The sequence below is a fragment of the Panulirus ornatus genome, chromosome 37, assembly GCF_036320965.1.
Source record: "Panulirus ornatus isolate Po-2019 chromosome 37, ASM3632096v1, whole genome shotgun sequence".
Classification (NCBI taxonomy): Eukaryota; Metazoa; Arthropoda; class Malacostraca; order Decapoda; family Palinuridae; genus Panulirus; species Panulirus ornatus.
Genome location: NC_092260.1, coordinates 8,297,041 through 8,324,174, shown reverse-complemented (window position 1 = coordinate 8,324,174; position 27,134 = coordinate 8,297,041). Strand labels below are relative to the sequence as shown.

The following is a 27,134-nucleotide window of genomic DNA, read 5'->3' as shown; positions in this document are numbered from 1 at the left end:
TTTTTTTGATTCCACTGCAGTACCATCCAAACCCGCCGCCTTGCCGGCATTCATCTTCCGCAAGGCTTCAACCAAACCATTCTTCCTGACCCCTTACTTGGAACACTTCCCCGACCGAAACACCCTACATCTGCCACTCTATCGTCAAACACATTGAACAAACCTTCAAAATACTCACTCCATCTCGCTTTCACTTCACCACTACTTGTTATTACCTCCCCATTAGCCCCTTCACCGATGTTCCCATTTGTTCTCTTGTCTTACGCACTTTATTTACCTCCTTCCAAAGCATTTTTTTTATTCTCCCTAAAATTTAATGATACTCTCTCACCCCAGCGCCCATTTGCTCTCTTTTTCACCTCTGGCACCTTTCTCTTATCCTGCCTCTTTCTCATATACATCTCCCAGTCATTTGCACTATTGCCCAGCAAAAAACGCCCAAATGACTCTCTCTTCTCTTTCACTAACAAAATTACTTCTTCATCCCACCTCTCACTACCCTTTCTAATCTGCCCACCTCCCACCTTTCTCATGCCACAGGCATCTTTTGCGCAAGCCATTACTGCTTCCCTAAATACATCCCATTCCTCCCCCACTCCCCTTACATCATTTGCTTTCACCTTGTGTCCATTCTGTACTCAGTTTCACACAAGTCTCCTTTCCAAGCTCACTCACTCTCACCAATCTCTTCACCCAAAGATTCTCTATTCTTTTCTGAAAACCTCTACAAATCTTCACCTTTGCCTCCACAAGATAATGATCAGACATCCCTCCAGTTGCACCTCTCAGCACATTAACATCCAAAAGTCTCTCTTTCACGTGCCTGTCAATCATCACGCAATTTAGTAACGCTTTCCGGCCATCTCTCCTATTTACATACGTATACTTATGTATAACTCTTTTTAAACCAGGTATTCCTAATCACTAGTCTTTTTTCAGCGCACAAACCTACAAGCTCTTCACTATTACCATTTACAACACTGAACACCCCATGTCCACCAATTATAACCTCAACTGCCACATTAATCACCTTTGCATTCAAATCACCCATCACTATAACTCGGTCGCGTGCACCAAAACTGCTAACACATTCTCTTAGGTGCTCCCAAAACACTTGCCTCTCATGATCTTTCTTCTCATGACCAGGTACATAGGCACTGATAATCACCCATCTCTCCATCCACTTTCAGTTTTACCCATATCAATCTAGAGTTTACTTTCTTACATTGTATCACATACTCCCACAGCTCCTGCTTCAGTAGTGCTACTCCTTCCTTTGCTCTTGTCCTCTCCCTAACCCCTGACTTTACTCCCAAGACATTCCCAAACCACTCTTCCCCTTTATCCTTGAGTTTCTTTTCACTCAGTGCCAAAACATCCAGGTTCCTTTCCTCAAACATACTACCTATCTCTCCTTTTTTCTCATCTTGGTTACATCCACACACATTTAGACACCGTAGTCTGAGCCTTCGAGGAGGATGAGCACTCCCCGGATGACTCCTTCTGTTTCCCCTTTAAGAAAGTTAAAATACAAGGAGGGGAGGGTTTCTAGCCCCCTGCTCCCATCCCCTTTAGTCGCCTTTTAAGACACGCGGGGAATGCGTGGGAAGTATTCTTTCTCCCCTATCCCCAGGGTATATATATATATATATATATATATATATATATATATATATATATATATATATATATATATATATATATATATATATTTTTTTTTTTTTTTTTCATACTATTCGCCATTTCCCGCGATAGCGAGGTAGCGTTAAGAACAGAGGACTGGGCCTTTGAGGGAATATCCTCACCTGGCCCCCTTCTCTGTTCCTTCTTTTGGAAAATTAAAAAAAAACGAGAGGGGAGGATTTCCAGCCCCCCGCTCCCTTCCCTTTTAGTCGCCTTCTACGACACGCAGGGAATACGTGGGAAGTATTCTTTCTCCCCTATCCCCAGGGATAATATATATATATATATATATATATATATATATATATATATATATATATATATATATATATATATATATATATATATATATATATTAGAAAGGATCACAATTTTGCACGTGATCAAGATATTCCTATGAGTCCACGGGGAAAATGAAGCACGATAAGTTCCCAAGTGCACTTTCGTGTAATAATCACATCATCAGGGGAGACACAAGAGAGAAATATGTCAGTTGATATACATCGAAGAGACGAAGCTAGGATTATCCAATCACATGTTTACCAAATGGCGTCCTAGCTTCGTCTCTTCGATGTAAATCAACTGATTTATATTTCTCTCTTGTCACCCCTAATGATGTGATTATTACACGAAAATGCACTTGGGAACTTATCGTGTTTCATTTTCCCCGTGGACTTATAGGAATATATATATATATATATATATATATATATATATATATATATATATATATATATATATATATATATATATATATATATATTTTCTTTCTTTCTTTTAAACTATTCGCCATTTCCCGCGTTAGCGAGGTAGCATTAAGAACAGAGGACTGGGCCTTTGAGGGAATACCCTCACCTGGCCCAATTCTCTGTTCCTTCTTTTGGAAAATTAAAAAAAAACGAGAGGGGAGGATTTCCAGCCCCCCGCTCCCTCCCCTTTTAGTCGCCTTCTACGATACGCAGGGAATACGTGGGAAGTATTCTTAATCCCCTATCCCCAGGGATAATGGAGATGGAAGTATGGAGTGAAAAATATTTTGAGTGCTTGGGGTGAAATGCATGCACAGGATACAGTGAAATGGGGTGAGGTGTTATCCATTTCACGTTTGGAAATGATTAAGCATAAGATATATACTCTATACATGTACATCAAACAGAATTCAAAACGATAACATCTTAGCCTCTAGTTGCTGTGTGGGTTACAAAACACAACTGCATTACTTCTTAATCAATACAACAAAGTTGAACCATCATTAGTTCAGAACCAATACCAATGTTTCAAATTTCAAAATAATAATGAACTATACTTCCAATATTAGACTATGTATATATATATATATATATATATATATATATATATTTTTTTTTTTTTTTTTTTTTCATACTATTCGCCATTTCCCGCATTAGCGAGGTAGCGTTGAGAACAGAGGACTGGGCCCTTGAGGGAATATCCTCACCTGGGCCCCTTCTCTGTTCCCTCTTTTGGAAAAAAAAAAAAAAAAAAAAAAAAAAAAAAGATGTTCTGGAAGGAGGTAAGTAAAGTGCGTAAGACAAGGGAGCAAATGGGAACTTCAGTGAAGGGCGCAAATGGGGAGGTGATAACAAGTAGTGGTGATGTGAGAAGGAGATGGAGTATGTATTTTGAAGGTTTGTTGAATGTGTTTGATGATAGAGTGGCAGATATAGGGTGTTTTGGTCGAGGTGGTGTGCAAAGTGAGAGGGTTAGGGAAAATGATTTGGTAAACAGAGAAGAGGTAGTAAAAGCTTTGCGGAAGATGAAAGCCGGCAAGGCAGCAGGTTTGGATGGTATTGCAGTGGAATTTATTAAAAAAGGGGGTGACTGTATTGTTGACTGGTTGGTAAGGTTATTTAATGTATGTATGACTCATGGTGAGGTGCCTGAGGATTGGCGGAATGCGTGCATAGTGCCATTGTACAAAGGCAAAGGGGATAAGAGTGAGTGCTCAAATTACAGAGGTATAAGTTTGTTGAGTATTCCTGGTAAATTATATGGGAAGGTATTGATTGAGAGGGTGAAGGCATGTACAGAGCATCAGATTGGGGAAGAGCAGTGTGGTTTCAGAAGTGGTAGAGGATGTGTGGATCAGGTGTTTGCTTTGAAGAATGTATGTGAGAAATACTTAGAAAAGCAAATGGATTTGTATGTAGCATTTATGGATCTGGAGAAGGCATATGATAGAGTTGATAGAGATGCTCTGTGGAAGGTATTAAGAATATATGGTGTGGGAGGCAAGTTGTTAGAAGCAGTGAAAAGTTTTTATCGAGGATGTAAGGCATGTTTTACGTGTAGGAAGAGAGGAAAGTGATTGGGCCTCAGTAAATGTAGGTTTGCGGCAGGGGTGTGTGATGTCTCCATGGTTGTTTAATTTGTTTATGGATGGGGTTGTTAGGGAGGTGAATGCAAGAGTTTTAGAAAGAGGGGCAAGTATGAAGTCTGTTGTGGATGAGAGAGCTTGGGAAGTGAGTCAGTTGTTGTTCGCTGATGATACAGCGCTGGTGGCTGATTCATGTGAGAAACTGCAGAAGCTGGTGACTGAGTTTGGTAGTGTGTGAAAGAAGAAACTTAAGAGTAAATGTGAATAAGAGCAAGGTTATTAGGTACAGTAGGGTTAAGGGTCAAGTCAATTGGGAGGTAAGTTTGAATGGCGAAAAACTGGAGGAAGTAAAGTGTTTTAGATATCTGGGAGTGGATCTGGCAGCGGATGGAACCATGGAAGTGGAAGTGAATCATAGGGTGGGGGAGGGGGCGAAAATCCTGGGAGCCTTGAAGAATGTGTGGAAGTCGAGAACAGTATCTCGGAAAGCAAAAATGGGTATGTTTGAAGGAATAGTGGTTCCAACAATGTTGTATGGTTGCGAGGCGTGGGCTATGGATAGAGTTGTGCGCAGGAGGGTGGATGTGCTGGAAATGAGATGTTTGAGGACAATGTGTGGTGTGAGGTGGTTTGATCGAGTAAGTAATGTAAGGGTAAGAGAGATGTGTGGAAATAAAAAGAGCGTGGTTGAGAGAGCAGAAGAGGGTGTTTTGAAATGGTTTGGGCACATGGAGAGAATGAGTGAGGAAAGATTGACCAAGAGGATATATGTGTCGGAGGTGGAGGGAACGAGGAGAAGTGGGAGACCAAATTGGAGGTGGAAAGATGGAGTGAAAAAGATTTTGTGTGATCGGGGCCTGAACATGCAGGAGGGTGAAAGGAGGGCAAGGAATAGAGTGAATTGGATCGATGTGGTATACCGGGGTTGACGTGCTGTCAGTGGATTGAATCAGGGCATGTGAAGCGTCTGGGGTAAACCATGGAAAGTTGTGTGGGGCCTGGATGTGGAAAGGGAGCTGTGGTTTCGAGCATTATTGCATGACAGCTAGAGACTGAGTGTGAACGAATGGGGCCTTTTGTTGTCTTTTCCTAGTGCTACCTCGCACACATGAAGGGGGAGGGGGATGGTATTCCATGTGTGGCGAGGTGGCGATGGGAATGAATAAAGGCAGACAGTGTGAATTGTGTTCATGGGTATATATGTATGTGTCTGTGTGTGTATATATATGTGTACATTGAGATGTATAGGTAAGTATATTTGCGTGTGTGGACGTGTATGTATATACATTGTGTATGGGGGTGGGTTGGGCCATTTCTTTCGTCTGTTTCCTTGCGCTACCTCGCAAACGCGGGAGACAGCGACAAAGCAAAATACATATAAATAAAATATATATATATATATATATATATATATATATATATATATATATATATATATATATATATATATATATAGATTATCCCCGGGAATAGGGGAGAAAGAATACTTCCCACTTATTCCCTGCTTATCGCAGAAGGTGACTAAAAGGGGAGGGTGTGGGGGGGACTGTAAATCCTCCCATCCCGTTTTTCACTTTTCCAGAAAAAAAGAAAATAGAACAGAGAAGGTGGCCAAGTGGCCAAGTGAGGATATTGTCTCTAAGGCTAAGTCCTCTGTTCTCAACGCTTCCTCGCTAACGCGGAAAATGGCGAATATGTATCATAAAAGGATATAACAAGTGTAGTAGACTAGTAGTTACTTGATAGTCCATGGAGGCCCATAAGCCATGTTTTAAGTAAAACCTCTGAATGAGAACATTAAGGACCCAACTAGGCCGATGGACTGCCAATCATTCTGCGACCACTCACTTGCCTCTAGGCTAAGGAAAGGCTGCGAATATTTTTACCTTTAATATCTGATTTTAATAACTGTTGTAGGAATAATTAGGCATGCATCCTGATGCACCTGCTTGTAATAACTAAAATAACTTAATTCGCAAGTGTTAGGGAAAATTTGGGGAAAAATCATCCTATGACCAATGACAAGTGAGATGGCTCTATCAACGTACAACTCACGTGCAAAGGAATAGTTATGGAAATGCACTTAAAACAGTAGTACACTGTAATTTCTGCCGCACAACATGATATTGACCAGCGGCCCTGCTTAGACTCTGGTGGTAAAGTTCATTTAAAGGGAGCATCAACGGGTTACACCTCTCCTTCCGGTCAATTCAGGACGTACGGTAGCTAAAGCAAACATCTGTGCTCCGAAATAATACGTTGACTGATAATGTCTCGGGAGGGTTGGTATGCCTGTCCTCACCCGTCACCATCCAGTCCCCACCACAGGAGTGTGTTGCCATGTGGGAATACTTCATCAGTTATATATGTGATTACTGTCTCACAGTCTAGAGAGACAGATGTTACCGCTCCTGATGTATGGCTTACGGAGTAAAGTAGCGTACATGGGCTATGGCTGCAGCGCATGGTTCGTTTTGACGATTAATTGCCATCAAATAGTCGAAGCGGGAGACCGAGTTCGTTGTTTATGAACCTGGTTCACGAAAAGCTTCATTGCCGGTTATGAACCATATCCGAGCCAACGTGTGACGATGTAATGTTTCTCATGCCATTCGTTATGGAAACCTCACAGGAAACGCAGGGATCCATTGTCGCCCTTTACAATGAGGGTCACAGCATTTCTGAAGTTGCCCAGTGGCGATGGGGCTGCAGCTGGTCGGAAATGGAGCCGCCGACCACGCAACACTACCCCGGAGGAGGACCTGGTGGATCAGTTTTATGTGTAATCTTGTTGTACTGTGGCATCTAAGAAGAGGTGAGGGATGCGTTCTAACATCTGTGCTGGCGGCATCCACGCCTCATCATAGCGGCAGGAGGTGCTGGCTGACGTAGAATACGAGCCAGGTAAGACTGATGATCCATGTGTGTATTTCCTATGTTTGGGTATCCATGCAAAACGACACAGTAGGAGCACACACTCCGGATGCCATGTCAGGTGCTTGTCAGTTCGAGGAGGGATGATACACCATTACAGATCAATACTGTTTAGAGCAAGTGTTGACCACTTGTTGGAAAATATAGGCCACCACCGAAATGGAAGGTCAAGCTTTCACAGGTTCTGTAGTCAACTTACCTCACACATTTTTAGTTGTTTAACTGTGAAGTTAAAATATATCAGTGTGAATGACTTCATAGGGCTATTTGTAATGTCAAACTTGATTAACAAATACGACAGAAAATATCACAATATATCAACATGTGACGTCCCATTAACACAGGGATACCAACCTCCGACCCGAACAGCCCTCATGTACCAATATTCATCGACCATGTTCTCGTATTGTTTCCCACAAAGTATGTAAAGATAGTTGCTTTAGCTAATGTACGTGGAAGGGGATCCCGTCGTGCGGCAGTCCTAGCTAAGCGAGGGCCTACGTTTCTTATGTCAAGTCGGCACTATTCGTGCACTATTCATATGCAGCGTCGTGCGCCCAGCGTAGGCCCTTGGTACAGGTCACTGTTCCCGTCCACGCACTGCTAAAGTTCTCTGCAGGCCTATGCTGGCGCGCGGCCCCTTCTGACCCTTGGTTCCTGCTGTTGTTCTGTTGGAATTGAAGTTACTAGCGTCTCTTGTAGACATTTTATTGGCTCGTTATCCTTACAGGGGAACGGGCCTTGCACACGTTAATGTTATTTCCCTGGGCTAGGCAAACTGTCTCCATGGTGGCGGAATACTCAATGACCCCCTTCGTCTCTGCTCTGTGTAATGTAGGATGCCATTTGTTGTATTGCCAAGGCAATTATATCAGTTTCCTTGGTTAATTAATCCACTAATTAACTTTTTCACTTTTCCACACTCATCCCAGTTTCGTTGTCACATTGATTGCCACTTTTATTATTGTTACAATCTGAAGATTTATTCACTGCTAACTAAACTATTTTGCTAGACTATACTTCATCAGTAATCTCTCGATGCGTGAGTGATGGCGTAGGGTGACCATGAGCTATCATGGTTTACACCCTTGGCGACAGCCAGCACTGAGGTAGGCCTAATGTTTATTTCCCTGGGAATAGGGGAGAAAGAATACTTCCCACGCATTCCTCACGTGTCGTAGAAGGCGACTAAAAGGGACGGGAGCGGGGGGCTAGAAACCCTCCCCTCTTTGTATTTTAACTTTCTAAAAGGGGAAACAGAAGAAAGAGTCACGCGGGGAGTGCTCATCCTCCTCGAAGGCTCAGATTGGGGTGTCTAAATGTGTGTGGATGTAACCAAGATGAGAAAAAAGGAGAGATAGGTAGTATGTTTGAGGAAAGGAACCTGGATGTTTTGGTTCTGAGTGAAACGAAGCTCAAGGGTAAAGGGGAAGGGTGGTTTGGGAATGTCTTGGGAGTAAAGTCAGGGGTTAGTGGGAGGACAAGAGCAAGGGAAGGAGTAGCACTACTCCTGAAACAGGAGATATGGGAGTATGTGATAGTGTAAGAAAGTAAATTCTAGATTGATATTGGTAAAGCTGAATGTTGATGGAGAGAGATGGGTGATTATTGGTGCATATGCCCCTGGGCATGAGAAGAAAGATCATGAGAGGCAGGTGTTTTGGGAGCAGCTGAATGAGTGTGATCATGAGAGGCAGGTGTTTTGGGAGCAGCTGAATGAGTGTGTTAGCGGTTATGACCGGGTTATAGTGATGGGTGATTTGAATGCAAAGGTGAGTAATGTGGCAGTTGAGGGAATAATTGGTATACATTGGGTGTTCAGTGTTGTAAATGGAAATGGTGAAGAGCTTGTAGATTTATGTGCTGAAAAAGGACTGGTGATTGGGAATACCTGGTTTTAAAAGCGAGATATACATAAGTATACGTATGTGAGTAGGAGAGATAGCCAGAGAGCGGTATTGGATTACGTGTTAATAGATAGATGCGCGAAAGAGAGACTTTTGGTTGTTAATGTGCTGAGAGGTGCAACTGGAGGGTTGTCTGATCATTATCTTGTGGAGGCGAAGGTAAAGATTTGTAGGGGTTTTCAGAAAAGAAGAGAGAATGTTGGGGTGAAGAGAGTGGTGAGAGTAAGTGAGCTTGGGAAGGAGACTTGTGAGGAAGTACCAGGAGAGACTGAGTACAGAATGGAAAAAGGTGAGAACAAAGGAGGTAAGGGGAGTAGGGGAGGAATGGGATGTATTTAGGGAAGCAGTGATGGCTTGCGCAAAAGATGCTTGTGGCATGAGAAGCGTGGGAGGTGGGTTGATTAGAAAGAGTAGTGAGTGGTGGGATGAAGAAGTAAGATTATTAGTGAAAGAGAAGAGAGAGGCATCTGGACGATTTTTGCAAGGAAAAAATGCAAATGAGTGGGAGTATAAAAGAAAGAGGCAGGAGATCAAGAGAAAGGTGCAAGAGGTGAAAAAGAGGGCAAATGAGAGTTGGGGTGAGAGAGTATCATTAAATTTTAGGGAGAATAAAAAGATGTTTTGGAAGGAGGTAAATAAAGTGCGTAAGACAAGGGAACAAATGGGAACTTCAGTGAAGGGGGCTAATGGGGAGGTGATAACAAGTAGTGGTGATGTGAGAAGTAGATGGAGTGAGTATTTTGAAGGTTTGTTGAATGTGTTTGATGATAGAGTGGCAGATATAGGGTGTTTTGGTCGAGGTGGTGTGCAAAGTGAGAGGGTTAGGGAAAAGGATTTGGTAAACAGAGAAGAGGCAGTAAAAGATTTGCGGAAGATGAAAGCCGGCAAGGCAGTAGGTTTGGATGGTATTGCAGTGGAATTTATTAAAAAAGGGGGTGACTGTATTGTTGACTGGTTGGTAAGGTTATTTAATGTATGTATGACTCATGGTGAGGTGCCTGAGGATTGGCGGAATGCTTGCATAGTGCCATTGTACAAAGGCAGAGGGGATAAGAGTGAGTGCTCAAATTACAGAGGTAAAAGTTTGTTAAGTATTACTGGGAAATTATATGGGAGGGTATTGATTGAGAGGGTGAAGGCATGTACAGAGCATCAGAGTGGGGAAGAGCATTGTGGTTTCAGAAGTGGTAGAATATATGTGGGTCGGGTGTTTGCTTTGAAGAATGTTTGTGAGAAATACTTAGAAAAGCAAATGGATTTGTATGTAGCATTTATGGATCTGGATATGGCATATGATAGAGTTGATAGAGATGCTCTGTGGAATGTATTAAGAATATATGGTGAGAGAGGTAAGTTGTTAAAAGCAGTGAAAAGTTTTTATCGAGGATGTAAGGCATGTGTACGAGTAGGAAGAGAGGAAAGTGATTGATTCCCAGTGAATGTTGGTTTGCGGCAAGGATGCGTGATGTCTCATGATTGTTTAATTTGTTTATGGATGGGGTTGTTAGGGAGGTGAATGCAAGAGTTATGGAAAGAGGGGCAAGTATGCAGTCTGTTGTAGATGAGAGGGCTTGGGAAGTAAGTCAGTTGTTGTTCGGTTGATGATACAGCGCTGGTGGCTGACTCGAGTGAGAAACTGCAGAAGCTGGTGACTGAGTTTGATAAAGTGTTTGAGAGAAGAAAACTGAGAGTAAATGTAAATAAGAGCAAGGTTATTATGGAGAGTAGGGTTGAGGGAAAAGTAAATTGGGAGCTGTTTGAATGAAGAAAAACTGGAGGAAGTGAAGTGTTTTAGATATCTGTGAGTGGATTTGGCAGCGGATGGAACCATGGAAACTAAAGTGAGTCACAGGGTGGGGGAGGGGGCAAAGGTTCTGGAAGCGGTGAAGAATGTGTGGAAGGCGAGAACGTTATTTTGGAGAGCAAAAATGGGTATGTTTGAAGGAATGGTTCCAACAGTGTTATGTGGTTGTGAGGCATGGGCTATTGATAGGGTTGTGTGGAGGACGGTGGATGTGCTGGAAATGAGTTGTTTGCGGACGATGTGTGGCGTGAAGGTGGTTTGACTGAGCAATGGAAGGGTGAGAGAGACGTGTGGTAATAATAAGTGTTTTTGAGAGAGCAGAAGAGGGTATATTGAAATGGTTTGGTAACATGGAGAGAATGAGTGAGGAAAGATTGACAAACAGGATGTATGTCATAGTTGGAGGGAACGAGGAGAAGTGGGAGACCAAATTGGAGGTGGAAAGATGGAGTGAAAAAGATTTTGAGCGATCGGGGCCTGAACATACACGAGGGTGAAAGGCGTGTAAATAATAGAGTGAATTGGAACGATGTGGTATTACGGGGTCGACGTGCTGTCAGTGGATTAACCAGGGCATGTGAAGCGTCTGAGGTGAACCCTGGAGAGTTTTGTGGGGCCTGGATATGGAAAGAGAACTGTGGTTTCGGTGCATTACGCATTACAGCTAGAAACAGAGTGTGAACGAATATGGCCTTTTGTCCTTTCCCAGCGCTATCTCGCGGGGGTGGGGGATGGGGGGATTCTATTGTATGTGAAGCGGGGTGGCGACGGGATTAAATAAAGGCAGCAAGTATGAATTATGTGCATGTGCATATATGTATATGTCTGTATATATATATAAATATATATATATATATATATATATATATATATATATATATATATATATATATATATATATATATATATATATATATACGTTAAAATGAATAGGAATGTATATGCGCGTGTGTTAATGTATATGTATGTATATACGTGTGTATGTTGGGTGGGTTGAGCCATTCTTTCGTTTGTTGCCTTGCGCGACCGCGACAAATAATAATAACAAGAATGGAAAAAGGTGAGAGCAAAGGAGGTAAGGGGAGTGGGGGAGGAACGGGATATATTTAGGGAAGCAGTGATGGCTTGCGCAAAAGATGCTTGTGATATGAGAAGAGTGGGAGGTGGGCAGATTAGAAAGGGCAGTGAGTGGTGGGATGAAGAAGTAAGATTATTAGTGAAAGAGAAGAGAGAGGCATTTGGACGATTTTTGCAAGGAAATAGTGCAAATGACCGGGAGATGTATAAAAGAAAGAGGCAGGAGGTCAAGAGAAAGGTGCAAGAGGTGAAAGAAGGCAAATGAGAGTTGGGGTGAGAGAGTATCATTAGATTTTAGGGAGAATAAAAAGATAGGAGGTAAATAAAGTGCGTAAGACAAGAGAACAAATGGGAACATTGTTGAAGGGGGCTAATGGGGAGGTAATAACAAGTAGTGGTGATGTGAGAAGGAGATGGTGTGAGTATTTTGAAGGTTTGTTGAACGTGTTAGATGATAGAGTGGCAGATATAGGGTGTTTTGATCGAGGTGGTGTGCGAAGTGAGAGGGTTAGGGAGAATGATTTTGGTAAACAGAGAAGAGATAGTGAAAGCTTTGCGGAAGATGAAAGCCGGCAAGGCGGCAGATTTGGAAGGTATTGTAGTGGAATATATCAAAAAGGGTGGTGACTGTGTTGTTGACTGGTTGATAAGGATATTTAATGTATGTATGGCTCATTGTGAGGTGCCTGAGATTAGCGGAATGCATGCATAGTGCCATTGTGCAAAGGCAAAGGGGATAAAGGTGGGTGCTCAAATTACAGAGGTATAAGTTTGTTTAGTATTCCTGGGAACTTATATAGGAGGGTATTGATTGAGAGAGTGAAGGCATGTACAGAGCATCAGACTGGGGAAGAGCAGTGTGGTTTCAGAAGTGGTAGATGTCGTGTGGGTCAGGTGTTTGCTTTGAAGAATGTATGTGAGAAATACTTAGAAAAACAAATGGATTTGCATGTAGCATTAATGGATCTGGAGAAGGCTTATGATAGAGTTGATAGCGATGCTCTGTGGAAGGTATAAAGAATATATGGTGTGCGAGGCAAGTTGCTAGAAACAGTGAAAAGTTTTTATCGAGGATGTAAGGCATGTGTACGTGTAGGAAGAGAGGGAAGTGATTGGTTCTCAGTGAATGTCGGTTTGCGGCAGGGGTGCGTGATGTCTCCATGGTCGTTTGATATGTTTATGGATGGGGTTGTTAGGGAGGTGAATGCAAGAGTTTTAGAGAGAGGGGCAAGTTTGCAGTCTGTTGTCGGTGAGAGGGCTTGGGAAGTAAGTCAATTGTTGTTCGCTGATAATACAACGCTGGTGTCTGATTCGGTTGAGTAACTGCAGAAGCTGGTGACTGAGTTTGGTAAAGTGTGTGGAAGAAGAAAGCTGAGAGTAAATGTGAATAAGAGCAAGGTTATTAGGTACAGTAGGGTTGAGGGACAAGTTAACTGGAAGGTAAGTTTGAATGGAGAAAAACTGGAGGAAGTGAAGTGTTTTAGATATCTAGGAGTGGATTTGGCAGTAGATGGAACGATGGAAACGAAGTGTCACAGGGTGGAGGAGGGGGCGAAAGTTCTGGAAGCGTTGAAAAATATCTGGAAGTCGAGAACGTTATCTCGTAAAGCAAGAATTGGTATGTTTGAACGAATAGTGGTTCCAGTAATGGTATATGGTTGCGAGGCGTGGGCTATATATAGAATTGTGCGGAGGAGGGTGGATGTGTTGGAAATGAGATATTTGATATATTTGAGATATTTACAATATGTGGTGTGAGGTGGTTTGATCGAGTAAATAATGAAAGGGTAAGAGAGATGTGTGGTAATAAAAAGAGTGTGGTTGAGAGAGTAAAAGAGGGTGTTTTGAAATGGTTTGGTCACATGGAGAGAATGAGTGAGGAAAGATTGTCATACAGGATATATGTGTCAGAGGTGGAGGGAAGGAGGAGAAGTGGGAGACCAAATTGGAGGTGGAAGGATAGAATGAAAAAGATTTTGAGCGATCGGGGCCTGAACATGCAGGAGGTTGAAAGGCTTGTAAGGAATAGAGTGAATTGGAACGATGTGGTATACCAGGGTCGACGTGCTGTCAGTGGATTGAATCAGGGCATGTGAAGCGCCTGTGGTAAACTATGGAAAGTTTTGTGGGGCCTGGATGTGGAAAGGGATCTGTGCTTTCGGTTCATTATCACATGACAGCTAGAGACTGAGTGTGAACGAATGGGGCCTTAGTTGTCTTGTGGCGGGGTGGCGACGGGAATGAATAAAGGCAGCAAGTATGAATTATGTATGTGTGTATTTATGTATATGTGTGTGTATGTATATGTATGCATACGTTGAAATGTATAGTTATGTATATGTTCGTGTGTGGACGTGTATGTATATACATGTGTATGTGGTTGGGTTGGGTCATTCTTTCGTGTGTTAGCTTTCGCTAACGCGGGAGACAACAACAAAGTATACTAAATATAAATAAATAAATGAATAAATTAAATAAATATATATATGTATATATATATATATATATATATATATATATATATATATATATATATATATATATATATATATATATATATTTTTTTTTTTTTTTTTTTTTTTTTTTTGCTTTGTCGCTGTCTCCCGCGTTTGCGAGGTAGCGCAAGGAAACAGACGAAAGAAATGGCCCAACCCACCCCCATACACATGTATATACATACGTCCACACACGCAAATATACATACCTACACAGCTTTCCATGGTTTACCCCAGACGCTTCACATGCCTTGATTCAATCCATTGACAGCACGTCAACCCCGGTATACCACATCGCTCCAATTCACTCTATTCCTTGCCCTCCTTTCTCCCTCCTGCATGTTCAGGCCCCGATCACACAAAATCTTTTTCACTCCATCTTTCCACCTCCAATTTGGTCTCCCTCTTCTCCTCGTTCCCTCCACCTCCGACACATATACCTCTTGGTCAATCTTTCCTCACTCATTCTCTCCATGTGACCAAACCATTTCAAAACACCCTCTTCTGCTCTCTCAACCACGCTCTTTTTATTTCCACACATCTCTCTTACCCTTACGTTACTTACTCGATCAAACCACCTCACACCACACATTGTCCTCAAACATCTCATTTCCAGCACATCCATCCTCCTGCGCACAACTCTATCCATAGCCCACGCCTGGCAACCATACAACATTGTTGGAACCACTATTCCTTCAAACATACCCATTTTTGCTTTCCGAGATAATGTTCTCGACTTCCACACATTCTTCAAGGCTCCCAGAATTTTCGCCCCCTCCCCCACCCTATGATCCACTTCCGCTTCCATGGTTCCATCCGCTGCCAGATCCACTCCCAGATATCTAAAACACTTCACTTCCTCCAGTTTTTCTCCATTCAAACTCACCTCCCAATTGACTTGACCCTCAACCCTACTGTACCTAATAACCTTGCTCTTATTCACATTTACTCAACTTTCTTCTTTCACACACTTTACCAAACTCAGACACCAGCTTCTGTAGTTTCTCACATGAATCAGCCACCAGCGCTGTATCATCAGCGAACAACAGCTTTGTCGCTGTCTCCCGCGTTAGCGAGGTAGTCCAAGGAAACAAACGAAAGAATGGCCCAACCCACCCACATACACATGTATATATATACACGTCCACACACGCAAATGTACATACCTATACATCTCAATGTACACATATATATAAACACACAGACATATACATATATACACATGTACCTAATTCATACAGTCTGCCTTTATTCATTCCCATCGCCACCTCGCCACACATGTAATAACAACCCCCTCCCCCCCTCATGTGTGCGAGGTAGCGCTAGGAAAAGACCAAATTATTTTCCCTAACCCTCTCACTTTGCACACCACCTCGACCAAAACACCCTATATCTGCCACTCTATCATCAAACGCATTCAACAAACCTTCAAAATACTCACTCCATCTCCTTCTCACATCACCACTACTTGTTATCACCTCCCCATTAGCCCCCTTCACTGAAGTTCCCATTTGTTCCCTTGTCTTACGCACTTTATTTACCTCCTTCCAAAATATCTTTTTATTCTCCCTAAAATTTAATGATACTCTCTCACCCCAACTCTCATTTGCCCTCTTTTTCACCTATTGCACCTTTCTCTTGACCTCCTGCCTCTTTCCTTTATACATCTCCCACTCATTTGCATTTTTTCCTTGCAAAAATCGTCCAACTGCCTCTCTCTTCTCTTTCACTAATAATCTTACTTCTTCATCCCACCACTCGCTGCCCTTTCTAATCAACCCACCTCCCACGCTTCTCATGCCACTAGCATCTTTTGCGCAAGCCATCACTGCTTTCCTAAATACATCCCATTCCTCCCCCACTCCCCTTACCTTCTTTGTTCTCACCTTTTTCTATTCTGTACTCAGTCTCTCCTGGTACTTTCCTCACACAAGTCTCCTTCCCAAACTCACTTACTCTCACCACTCTCTTCACCCCAACATTCTTCTTTTCTAAAAACCCCTACAAATCCTCACCTTCGCCTCCACAAGATAATGATCAGACATCCCTCCAGTTGCACCTCTCAGCACATTAACAACCAAAAGTCTCTCTTTCGCGCGCCTATCAATTAACACGTAATCCAATAACGCTCTCTGGCCATCTCTCCTACTTACATACGTATACTTATGTATATCTCGCTTTTTAAACCAGGTATTCCCAATCCCCAGACCTTTTTCAGCACATAAATCTACAAGCTCTTCACCATTTCCATTTACAGCACTGAACACCCAATGTATACCAATTATTCCCTCAACTGCCACATTACTCACCTTTGAATTCAAATCACCCATCACTATAACCCGGTCATGTGCATCAAAACCACTAACACACTCATTCAGCTGCTCTCGAAACACTTCCCTCTCATGATCTTTCTTCTCATGCCCAGGTGCATATTCACCAATAATCACCCATCTCTCTCCATCAACATTCAGTTTTACCCATATCAATCTAGAGTTTACTTTCTTACACTCTATCACATACTCCCACAACTCCTGTTTCAGGAGTAGTGCTACTCCTTCCCTTGCTCTTGTCCTCTCACTAACCCCTGACTTTACTCCCAAGACATTCCCAAACCACCCTTCCCCTTTACCCTTGAGCTTCGTTCCACTCAGAGCCAAAACATCCAGGTTCCTTTCCTCAAACATACTACCTATCTCTCCTTTTTTCTCATCTTGATTACATCCACCCACATTTAGACACCCCAGTCTGAGCCTTCGAGGAGGATGAGCACTCCCCGCGTGACTCCTTCTTCTGTTTCCCATTTTAGAAAGTCAAAATACAAGGAGGGGAGGGTTTCTGGCCCCCCGCTCCCGTCCCCTTTAGTCGCCTTCTACGACACGTGAGGAATGCGTGGGAAGTATTCTTTCTCCCCTATCCCCAGGGATATATATATATATATATATATATATATATATATATATATATATAATATTGGTAAACAGAAAAGAGGTAGTGAAAGCCGACAAGGTGGCGGGTTTAGATGGTATTGTTCTGGAAGTTATTAAAAAAGGGGTGACTGTGTTGTTGACTGGTTGGTGTGGATGTTCATTGCATGTATACTTCATGGTGAAGTGCCTGAGGATTGGCGGAATGCATGCATAGTGCCACTGTACAAAGGCAAAGGGGATAAGAGTGAGTGTTCAAATTACAGAGGTATAAGTTTGTTGAGTATTCCTGGGAAAATATATGGGAGGGTATTGATTGAGAGGGTGAAGGCATGTACAGAGCATCAGATTGGGGATGAGCAGTGTGTTTTCAGAAGTGGGAGAGGATATGTGGATCAGGTGTTTGCTTTGAAGAATGTTTGTGAGAAATACTTAGAAAAGCAAACGGATTTGTATGCAGTATTTATGGATCTGGAGAAGGCATATGATAGAGTTGATAGAGATGCTCTGTGGAAGGTATTAAGAGTATATGGTGTGGGAGGCAAGTTGTTAGAAGCAGTGAAAAGTTTATATCGAGGATATAAGGCATGTGTACGTGTAGGAAGAGAGGAAAGTGATTGGTTCCCAGTGAATGTCGGTTTGCAGCAGGGTTGCGTGATGTCTCTATGGTTGTTTAATTCGTTTATGGATGGGGTTGTTAGGGAGGTGAATGCAAAAGTTTTGGAGAGAGGGGCAAGTATGCAGTCTGCTGTCGGTGAGAGGGCTTAGGAAGTGTCACTTGTTGTCCCCAGCGCTGGTGGCTGATTCGGGTAAGAAACTACAGATGTTGGTCACTGAGTTTGGTAAAGTGTGTGGAAGAAGAAAGCTGAGAGCAAATGTGAATAAGAGCAAGATTATTAGGTTCAATAGGGTTGAGGGATAAGTAAATTGGGATGTGTTTGAATGGAGAAAAACTGGAGGAAGTGATGTGTTTTGAATATCTAGGAGTGGATTTGGCAGCGAATGGAACCATGGAAGCGGAAGTGAGTCACAGGGTGGGGGAGGGGGCGAAGGTTCTGGGAGCGTTGAAAATGTGTGGAAGGCGAGAACATTATCTCGGAGAGCAAAAATGGGTATGTTTGAGGAAGTGGTTCCAACAATGTTATCTGGTTGTGAGGCATGGACTTCAGATACGGTCGTGCGGAGGACGGTGGATGTGTTACAAAATGAGATGTTTGAGGACAATATGTGGTGTAAGGTGGTTTGATCGAGTAAGTAATGAAAGGGTAAGAGAGGTGTTTGGTAATAAAAAGAGTGAGGTTGAGAGAGCAGAAGAGGATGTATTGAAATGGTTTGGTCACATGGAGAGAATGAGTGAGAAAAGATTGACAAAGAGGATATATGTGTCAGAGGTGGAGGGAACGAGGAGAAGTGAGAGACCAAATTGGAGGTAGAAGGATGAAGTGAAAAAGATTTTGAGCGATCGGGGCCTGAACATACAGGAGGGTGAAAGGCGTGCAAGGCATAGAGTGAATTGGAACGATGTGGTATACCGAGGTCGACGTGCTGTCACTGAATTGAACCAGGGCATGTGAAGCGTCTGTGGTAAACTATGGAAAGTTTTGTGGGGCCTGGATGTGGAAAGGGAACTGTGGTTTCGGTGCATTATCACATGACAGCTAGAGACTTGAGTGTGAACGAATGGGGCCTTTGTTGTCTTTTCCTAGCGATACCTCGCGAGCACACGGGGGGGGGGGGGGGGGGGGATATGGGGATGCCATTTCATGCGTGGCGGGGTTGCTGCAGGAATGGATGGAAGCAGCATGTATCAATATTTACATGTGCATCTATGTATATGTCTGCGTATATATATGTATGTATACCCTGAAATGTATAGGTATTTATATGTGCTTGTTTGGGCGTTTATGTATATACATGTGCATGTTTGGGCGTTTATGTATATACATGTGTATGTGGGTATGTTGGGCCATTCTTTCGTCTGTGTCCTTGCGCTACCTCGCTAACGCGGGAGACAGCATCAAAGTATATGTTTACCAAATGCCGTTCTAGCTACGTCTCTTCGTTGTATATCAACTGACTGTTATATTTCTCTCTTGTGTTTCCCCTGGTGATGTGATTGTTACACGAAAGTTCACTTGGGAACTTATCGTGTTTCACTTTCCCCGTGGACTCATAGAAATATACTTGATCACACGCAAAATTGTGATCCTTTCCAATATATATATATATATATATATATATATATATATATATATATATATATATATATATATATATATATATATATAAAATGATAAGATAGATGTAGAGTGAGATGGTAGAGGAGACGACAGCTTACCAATATGGTGCCTATCTTGAAGAACCTCCTGATGGGCGAGTGCTCGTACTCAGGGTTGAGGCGCAGCCGGTCGGCGGTGGTCCAGCTTCCCACGGCCGATGTGTCGGTGCTGTTGATGGCCGTGATTTCGAACTTGAATTGCGGCACCATCTGCAGCGTGTCTTGTTCCCACTTCATATTCTGCCACGAACTCAGCTCCTAAACCGAGAGAAATGGACGCCTCCAGTTAAGGAATATTGATTATAATAAAGAATTGAACATCATATTATCTTGCAAGAAACAAACTGTGATTGACGCCTTGATTTTGAAGTTCGACCGTAGATAAAGACTTTTCGTCACAAATAACCGCGTCAGGATGGTTCATGTGTCGTGCTTAGTACCTGGCCTGTGCTAGTGCTCTAGTGCTGAGAATCTGGCTTGTCCTCCTGCTGTCTGTGCTAGTGCTGAGGACCTGGCCTGTCCTCCTGTTGCCTGTGCTAGTGCTGAGAACCTGGCCTGTCCTCCTGTTGTCTGTGCTAGTGCTGAGGACCTGGCCTGTCCTCCTGTTGTCTGTGCTAGTGCTGAGAACCTGGCCTGTCCTCCTGTTGTCTGTGCTAGTGCTGAGAACCTGGCCTGTCCTCCTTTTGTCTGTGCTAGTGATGAGAACCTGGCCTGTCCTCCTTTTGTCTGTGCTAGTGCTGAGAACCTGGCCTGTCCTCCTTTTGTCTGTGCTAGTGCTGAGAACCTGGCCTGTCCTCCTTTTGTCTGTGCTCGTGCTGAGGACCTGGCCTGTAGTATTATCCACCTGTACACCTAGTCATACATCTATGTAATATAGTGTGACCGCCTACAGGATCAATAATATATATATATATATATATATATATATATATATATATATATATATATATATATATATATATATATAAAGTTTCTACATTCACTGAGAACCAATCACTTTCCTCTCTTCCTACACGTACACATGCCTTACATCCTCGATAAAAACTTTTCACTGCTTCTAACAACTTGCCTCCCACACCATATATTCTTAATACCTTCCATGGTTGTTTAATTTGTTTATGGATGGGGTTGTTAGGGAGGTAAATGCAAGAGTCCTGGAAAGAGGGGCAAGTATGAAGTCTGTTGGGGATGAGAGAGCTTGGGAAGTGAGTCAGTTGTTGTTCGCTGATGATACAGCGCTGGTGGCTGATTCATGTGAGAAACTGCAGAAGCTGGTGACTGAGTTTGGTAAAGTGTGTGGAAGAAGAAAGTTAAGAGTAAATGTGAATAAGAGCAAGGTTATTAGGTACAGTAGGGTTGAGGGTCAAGTCAATTGGGAGGTGAGTTTGAATGGAGAAAAACTGGAGGAAGTGAAGTGTTTTAGATATCTGGGAGTGGATCTGTCAGCGGATGGAACCATGGAAGCGGAAGTGGATCATAGGGTGGGGGAGGGGGCGAAAATTTTGGGAGCCTTGAAAAATGTGTGGAAGTCGAGAACATTATCTCGGAAAGCAAAAATGGGTATGTTTGAAGGAATAGTGGTTCCAACAATGTTGTATGGTTGCGAGGCGTGGGCTATGGATAGAGTTGTGCGCAGGAGGATGGATGTGCTGGAAATGAGATGTTTGAGGACAATGTGTGGTGTGAGGTGGTTTGATCGAGTAAGTAACGTAAGGGTAAGAGAGATGTGTGGAAATAAAAAGAGCGTGGTTGAGAGAGCAGAAGAGGGTGTTTTGAAATGGTTTGGGCACATGGAGAGAATGAGTGAGGAAAGATTGACCAAGAGGATATATGTGTCGGAGGTGGAGGGAACGAGGAGAAGAGGGAGACCAAATTGGAGGTGGAAAGATGGAGTGAAAAAGATTTTGTGTGATCGGGGCCTGAACATGCAGGAGGGTGAAAGGAGGGCAAGGAATAGAGTGAATTGGAGCGATGTGGTATACAGGGTTTGACGTGCTGTCAGTGGATTAAATCAAGGCATGTGAAGCGTCTGGGGTAAACCATGGAAAGCTGTGTAGGTATGTATATTTGCGTGTGTGGACGTGTGTATGTACATATGTATGGGGGGGGGGGGGTTGGGCCATTTCTTTCGTCTGTTTCCTTGCGCTACCTCGCAAACGCGGGAGACAGCGACAAAGTATAAAAAAAAAAAAAAAAAAAAGAAATAAAGTTTCTAAAAGGGGAAACAGAAGAAACAGTCACGCGGGGAGTGCTCATCCTCCTCGAAGGCTCACATTGGGGTGTCTAAAAATGTGTGGATGTAACCAAGATGAGAAAATAGGAGAGATAGGTAGTATGTTTGAGGAAAGGAACCTGGATGTTTTGGCTCTGAGTGAAACAAAACTCAAGGGTAAAAGGGGAGAGTGGTTTGGGAATGTTTTGGGAGTAAAGTCAGGGGTTGATGAGAAGACAAGAGCAAGGGAAGGAGTAGCACTACTGAAACAGGAGTGGTGGGAGTATGTGATAGAGTGTAAGAAAGTAAACTCTAGATTGATATGGGTAGAACTGAAAATGGATGGAGAGAGATGGGTGATTATTGGTGCATATGCACCTGGGCATGAGAAGAAAGATCATGAGAGGCAAGTGTTTTGGGAGCGGCTGAGTGAGTGTGTTTTGATGCACGAGACCGGGTTATAGTGATGGGTGATTTGAATGCAAAGGTGAGTAATAGGCAGTTGAGGGAATAATTGGTGTACATGGGGTGTTCAGCGTTGTAAATGGAAGTGGTGAAGAGGTTGTAGATTTGTGTGCTGAAAAAGGACTGATGTTTGGGAATACCTGGTTTAAAAAGCGAGATATGCATAAGTATACGTATGTAAGTAGGAGAGATGGCCAGAGAGCGTTACTGGATTACGTGTTAATTGATAGGCGCGCGAAAGAGAGACTTTTGTATGTTAATGTGCTGAGAGGTGCAACTGGAGGGATGTCTGATCATTATCTTGTGGAGGCGAAGGTGAAGATTTGTAGAGATTTTCAGAAAAGAAGAGAGAATGTTGGGGTGAAGAGAATGGTGAGAGTAAGTGAGCTTGTGTGAGGAAGCACCAGGAGAGACTGAGTGCAGAATGGAAAAAGGTGAAAACAAAGGACGTAAGGGGAGTGGGGGAAGAATGGGATGTATTTAGGGAAGCAGTGATGGCTTGCGCAAAAGATGCTTGTGGCATGAGAAGCGTGGGAGGTGGGCAGATTAGAAAGGGTAGTGAGTGGTGGGATGAAGAAGTAAGATTATTAGCGAAAGAGAAGAGAGAGGCATTTGGACGAGTTTTGCTGGGAAATAGTGCAAATGAGTGGGAGATGTATAAAAGAAAGAGGCAGGAGGTCAAGAGAAAGGTGCAAGAGGTGAAAAAGAGGGCAAATGAAAGTTGGGGTGAGAGAGTATCATTAAATCTTAGGGAGAATAAAAAGATGTTTTGGAAGAAGGGGAATAAAGTGCGTAAGACAAGAGAACAAATGGGAACATCTGTGAAGGCGGCTAATGGGGAGGTGATAACAAGTAGTGGTGATGTAAGGAGATAGAGTGAGTATTTTGAAAGTTTGTTGAATGTGTTAGATTATAGAGTGTCAGATATAGGGTGTTTTGGACGAGGTGGTGTGCAAAGTGAGAGGGTTAGGGAGAATGATTTGGTAAACAGAGAAGTGGTAGTAAAAGCTTTGCGGAAGATGTAAGCCGACAAGGCGGCGGGTTTGGATGGCATTGCAGTGGAATTTATTAAAAAAAGTTGGTGACTGTGCTGTTGACTGGTTGGTAAGAATATTTAATGTATTTCTGACTCATGGTGAGGTGCCTGAGGATTGGCGGAATTCCAATATATATATATATATACACCCTCCCATATAATTTCCCAGGAATACTCAACAAACTTATACCTCTGTAATTTGAGCACTTACTTTTATCCCCTTTGCCTTAGTACAATGGCACTATGCAAGCATTCCGCCAATCCTCAGGCACCTCACCATGAGTCATACATACATTAAATAACCTTACTAACCAGTCAACAATACAGTCACCCCCTTTTTTAATGAATTCCACTGCAATACCCTCCAAACCCGCTGCCTTGCCGGCCTTCACTTTCCGCAAAGCTTTTACTACCTTTTCTCTGTTTACCATTTATATATATATATATATATATATATATATATATATATATATATATATATATATATATATATATATATATCTTTATATATATATATATATATATATATATATATATATATATATATATATATATATATATATATATATATATATCTTTATATATATATATATATATATATATATATATATATATATATATATATATATATATATATATATATATATAAAGCTCCAACAGCCAGGATCGAACCTGGGACCCCTTGTGCAAGAGGCAGGCATGCTAACCGCTAGGCTAAGGGACTGTATAATAGGAAACAACTATTCGAAATACTAAGTACTCGAATATCCTTCGTCTCACTGTGGTGAGCAACGGGGTCTATCGGTTGTTTCCGAACAGAACACATAGCCAGCTGATAGCGTTTTACCGAACCTGACTGTACAACGCGGAGTTATATGAATACGAATAAAGTGTATATGAACGCGCATCTTCATAGAACATACAAAGCTCCAACAGCCAGGATCGAACCTGGGACCCCTTGTGCAAGAGGCAGGCATGCTAACCGCTAGGCTAAGGGACTGTATAATAGGAAACAACTATTCGAAATACTAAGTACTCGAATACCCTTCGTCTCACTATGGTGAGCAACGGGGTCTATCGGTTGTTTCCGAACAGAACACATAGCCAGCTGATAGCGTTTTACCGAACCTGACTGTACAACGCGGAGTTATATGAATACGAATAAAGTGTATATGAACGCGCACCTTCATAGAACATACAAAGCTCCAACAGCCAGGATCGAACCTGGGACCCCTTGTGCAAGAGGCAGGCATGCTAACCGCTAGGCTAAGGGACTGTATAATAGGAAACAACTATTCGAAATACTAAGTACTCGAATACCCTTCGTCTCACTATGGTGAGCAACGGGGTCTATCGGTTGTTTCCAAACAGAACACATAGCCAGCTGATAGTGTTTTACCGAACCTGACTGTACAACGCGGAGTTATATGAATACGAATAAAGTGTATGTGAACGCGCACCTTCATAGAACATACAAAGCTCCAACAGCTAGGATCGAACCTGGGACCCCTTGTGCAAGAGGCAGGCATGCTAATCGCTAGGTGCGCGTTCATATACACTTTATTCGTATATATATATATATATATATATATATATATTCTGTACACAGTCTCTCCTGGTACTTCCCCACACAGGTCTCCTTCCCAAGCTCACTTACTCTCACCACCTTCTTCACCCCAACATTCACTCCTCTTTTCTGAAAACCCATACTAATCTTCACCTTAGCCTCCACAAGATAATGATCAGACATCCCTCCAGTTGCACCTCTCAGCACATTAACATCCAAAAGTCTCTCTTTCGCACGCCTGTCAATTAACACGTAATCCAATAACGTGTACAGAATGGAAAAAGGTGAGAACAATGGAAGTAAGGGGAGTGGGGGAGGAATGGGATGTATTTAGGGAATCAGTGATGGATTGCGCAAAAGATGCTTGTGGCATGAGAAGAGTGGGAGGTGGGCTGTTTAGAAAGGGTAGTGAGTGGTGGGATGAAGAAGTAAGAGTATTAGTGAAAGAGAAGAGAGAGGCATTTGGACGATTTTTGCAGGGAAAAAATGCAATTGAGTGGGAGAAGTATAAAAGAAAGAGACAGGAGGTCAAGAGAAAGGTGCAAGAGGTGAAAAAAAGGGCAAATGAGAGTTGGGGTGAGAGACTATCAGTAAATTTTAGGGAGAATAAAAAGATGTTCTGGAAGGAGGTAAATAGGGTGCGTAAGACAAGGGAGCAAATGGGAACTTCAGTGAAGGGCGTAAATGGGGAGGTGATAACAAGTAGCGGTGATGTGAGAAGGAGATGGAATGAGTATTTTGAAGGTTTGTTGAATGTGTCTGATGACAGAGTGGCAGATATAGGGTGTTTTGGTCGAGGTGGTGTGCAAAGTGAGAGGGTTAGGGAAAATGATTTGGTAAACAGAGAAGAGGTAGTAAAAGCTTTGCGGAAGATGAAAGCCGGCAAGGCAGCAGGTTTGGATGGTATTGCAGTGGAATTTATTAAGAAAGGGGGTGACTGTATTGTTGACTGGTTGGTAAGGTTATTTAATGTATGTATGACTCATGGTGAGGTGCCTGAGGATTGGCGGAATGCGTGCATAGTGCCATTGTACAAAGGCAAAGGGGATAAGAGTGAGTGCTCAAATTACAGAGGTATAAGTTTGTTGAGTATTCCTGGTAAATTATATGGGAGGGTATTGATTGAGAGGGTGAAGGCATGTACAGAGCATCAGATTGGGGAAGAGCAGTGCGGTTTCAGAAGTGGTAGAGGATGTGTGGATCAGGTGTTTGCTTTGAAGAATGTATGTGAGAAATACTTAGAAAAGCAAATGGATTTGTATGTAGCATTTATGGATCTGGAGAAGGCATATGATAGAGTTGATAGAGATGCTCTGTGGAAGGTATTAAGAATATATGGTGTGGGAGGCAAGTTGTTAGAAGCAGTGAAAAGTTTTTATCGAGGATGTAAGGCATGTGTACGTGTAGGAAGAGAGGAAAGTGATTGGTTCTCAGTGAATGTAGGTTTGCGGCAGGGGTGTGTGATGTCTCCATGGTTGTTTAATTTGTTTATGGATGGGGTTGTAAGGGAGGTAAATGCAAGAGTCCTGGAAAGAGGGGCAAGTATGAAGTCTGTTGGGGATGAGAGAGCTTGGGAAGTGAGTCAGTTGTTGTTCGCTGATGATACAGCGCTGGTGGCTGATTCATGTGAGAAACTGCAGAAGCTGGTGACTGAGTTTGGTAAAGTGTGTGGAAGAAGAAAGTTGAGAGTAAATGTGAATAAGAGCAAGGTTATTAGGTACAGTAGGGGTGAGGGTCAAGTCAATTGGGAGGTGAGTTTGAATGGAGAAAAACTGGAGGAAGTGAAGTGTTTTAGATATCTGGGAGTGGATCTGTCAGCGGATGGAACCATGGAAGCGGAAGTGGATCATAGGGTGGGGGATGGGGGCGAAAATTTTGGGAGCCTTGAAAAATGTGTGGAAGTCGAGAACATTATCTCGGAAAGCAAAAATGGGTATGTTTGAGGGAATAGTGGTTCCAACAATGTTGTATGGTTGCGAGGCGTGGGCTATGGATAGAGATGTGCGCAGGAGGATGGATGTGCTGGAAATGAGATGTTTGAGGACAATGTGTGGTGTGAGGTGGTTTGATCGAGTAAGTAACGTAAGGGTAAGAGAGATGTGTGGAAATAAAAAGAGCGTGGTTGAGAGAGCAGAAGAGGGTGTTTTGAAATGGTTTGGGCACATGGAGAGAATGAGTGAGGAGAGATTGACCAAGAGGATATATGTGTCGGAGGTGGAGGGAACGAGGAGAAGAGGGAGACCAAATTGGAGGTGGAAAGATGGAGTGAAAAAGATTTTGTGTGATCGGGGCCTGAACATGCAGGAGGGTGAAAGGAGGGCAAGAAATAGAGTGAATTGGAGTCATGTGGTATACAGGGGTTGACGTGCTGTCAGTGGATTGAAGCAAGGCATGTGAAGCGTCTGGGGTAAACCATG

At 42.7% G+C, this 27,134-nt stretch overlaps 1 protein-coding gene across 1 annotated transcript in view; it reads right to left on the bottom strand.

Annotated features, from left to right (window-relative positions):
- Ir8a (Ionotropic receptor 8a) overlaps nt 1–27,134 on the bottom strand; it is a 97,057-nt gene that overhangs the window by 45,814 nt on the left and 24,109 nt on the right. Inside the window, exon 8 of the mRNA XM_071683769.1 lies at nt 19,498–19,695. Within this exon, the coding sequence (XP_071539870.1) occupies nt 19,498–19,695 (198 nt within the window). The remainder of the gene's footprint in view (nt 1–19,497; nt 19,696–27,134) is intronic.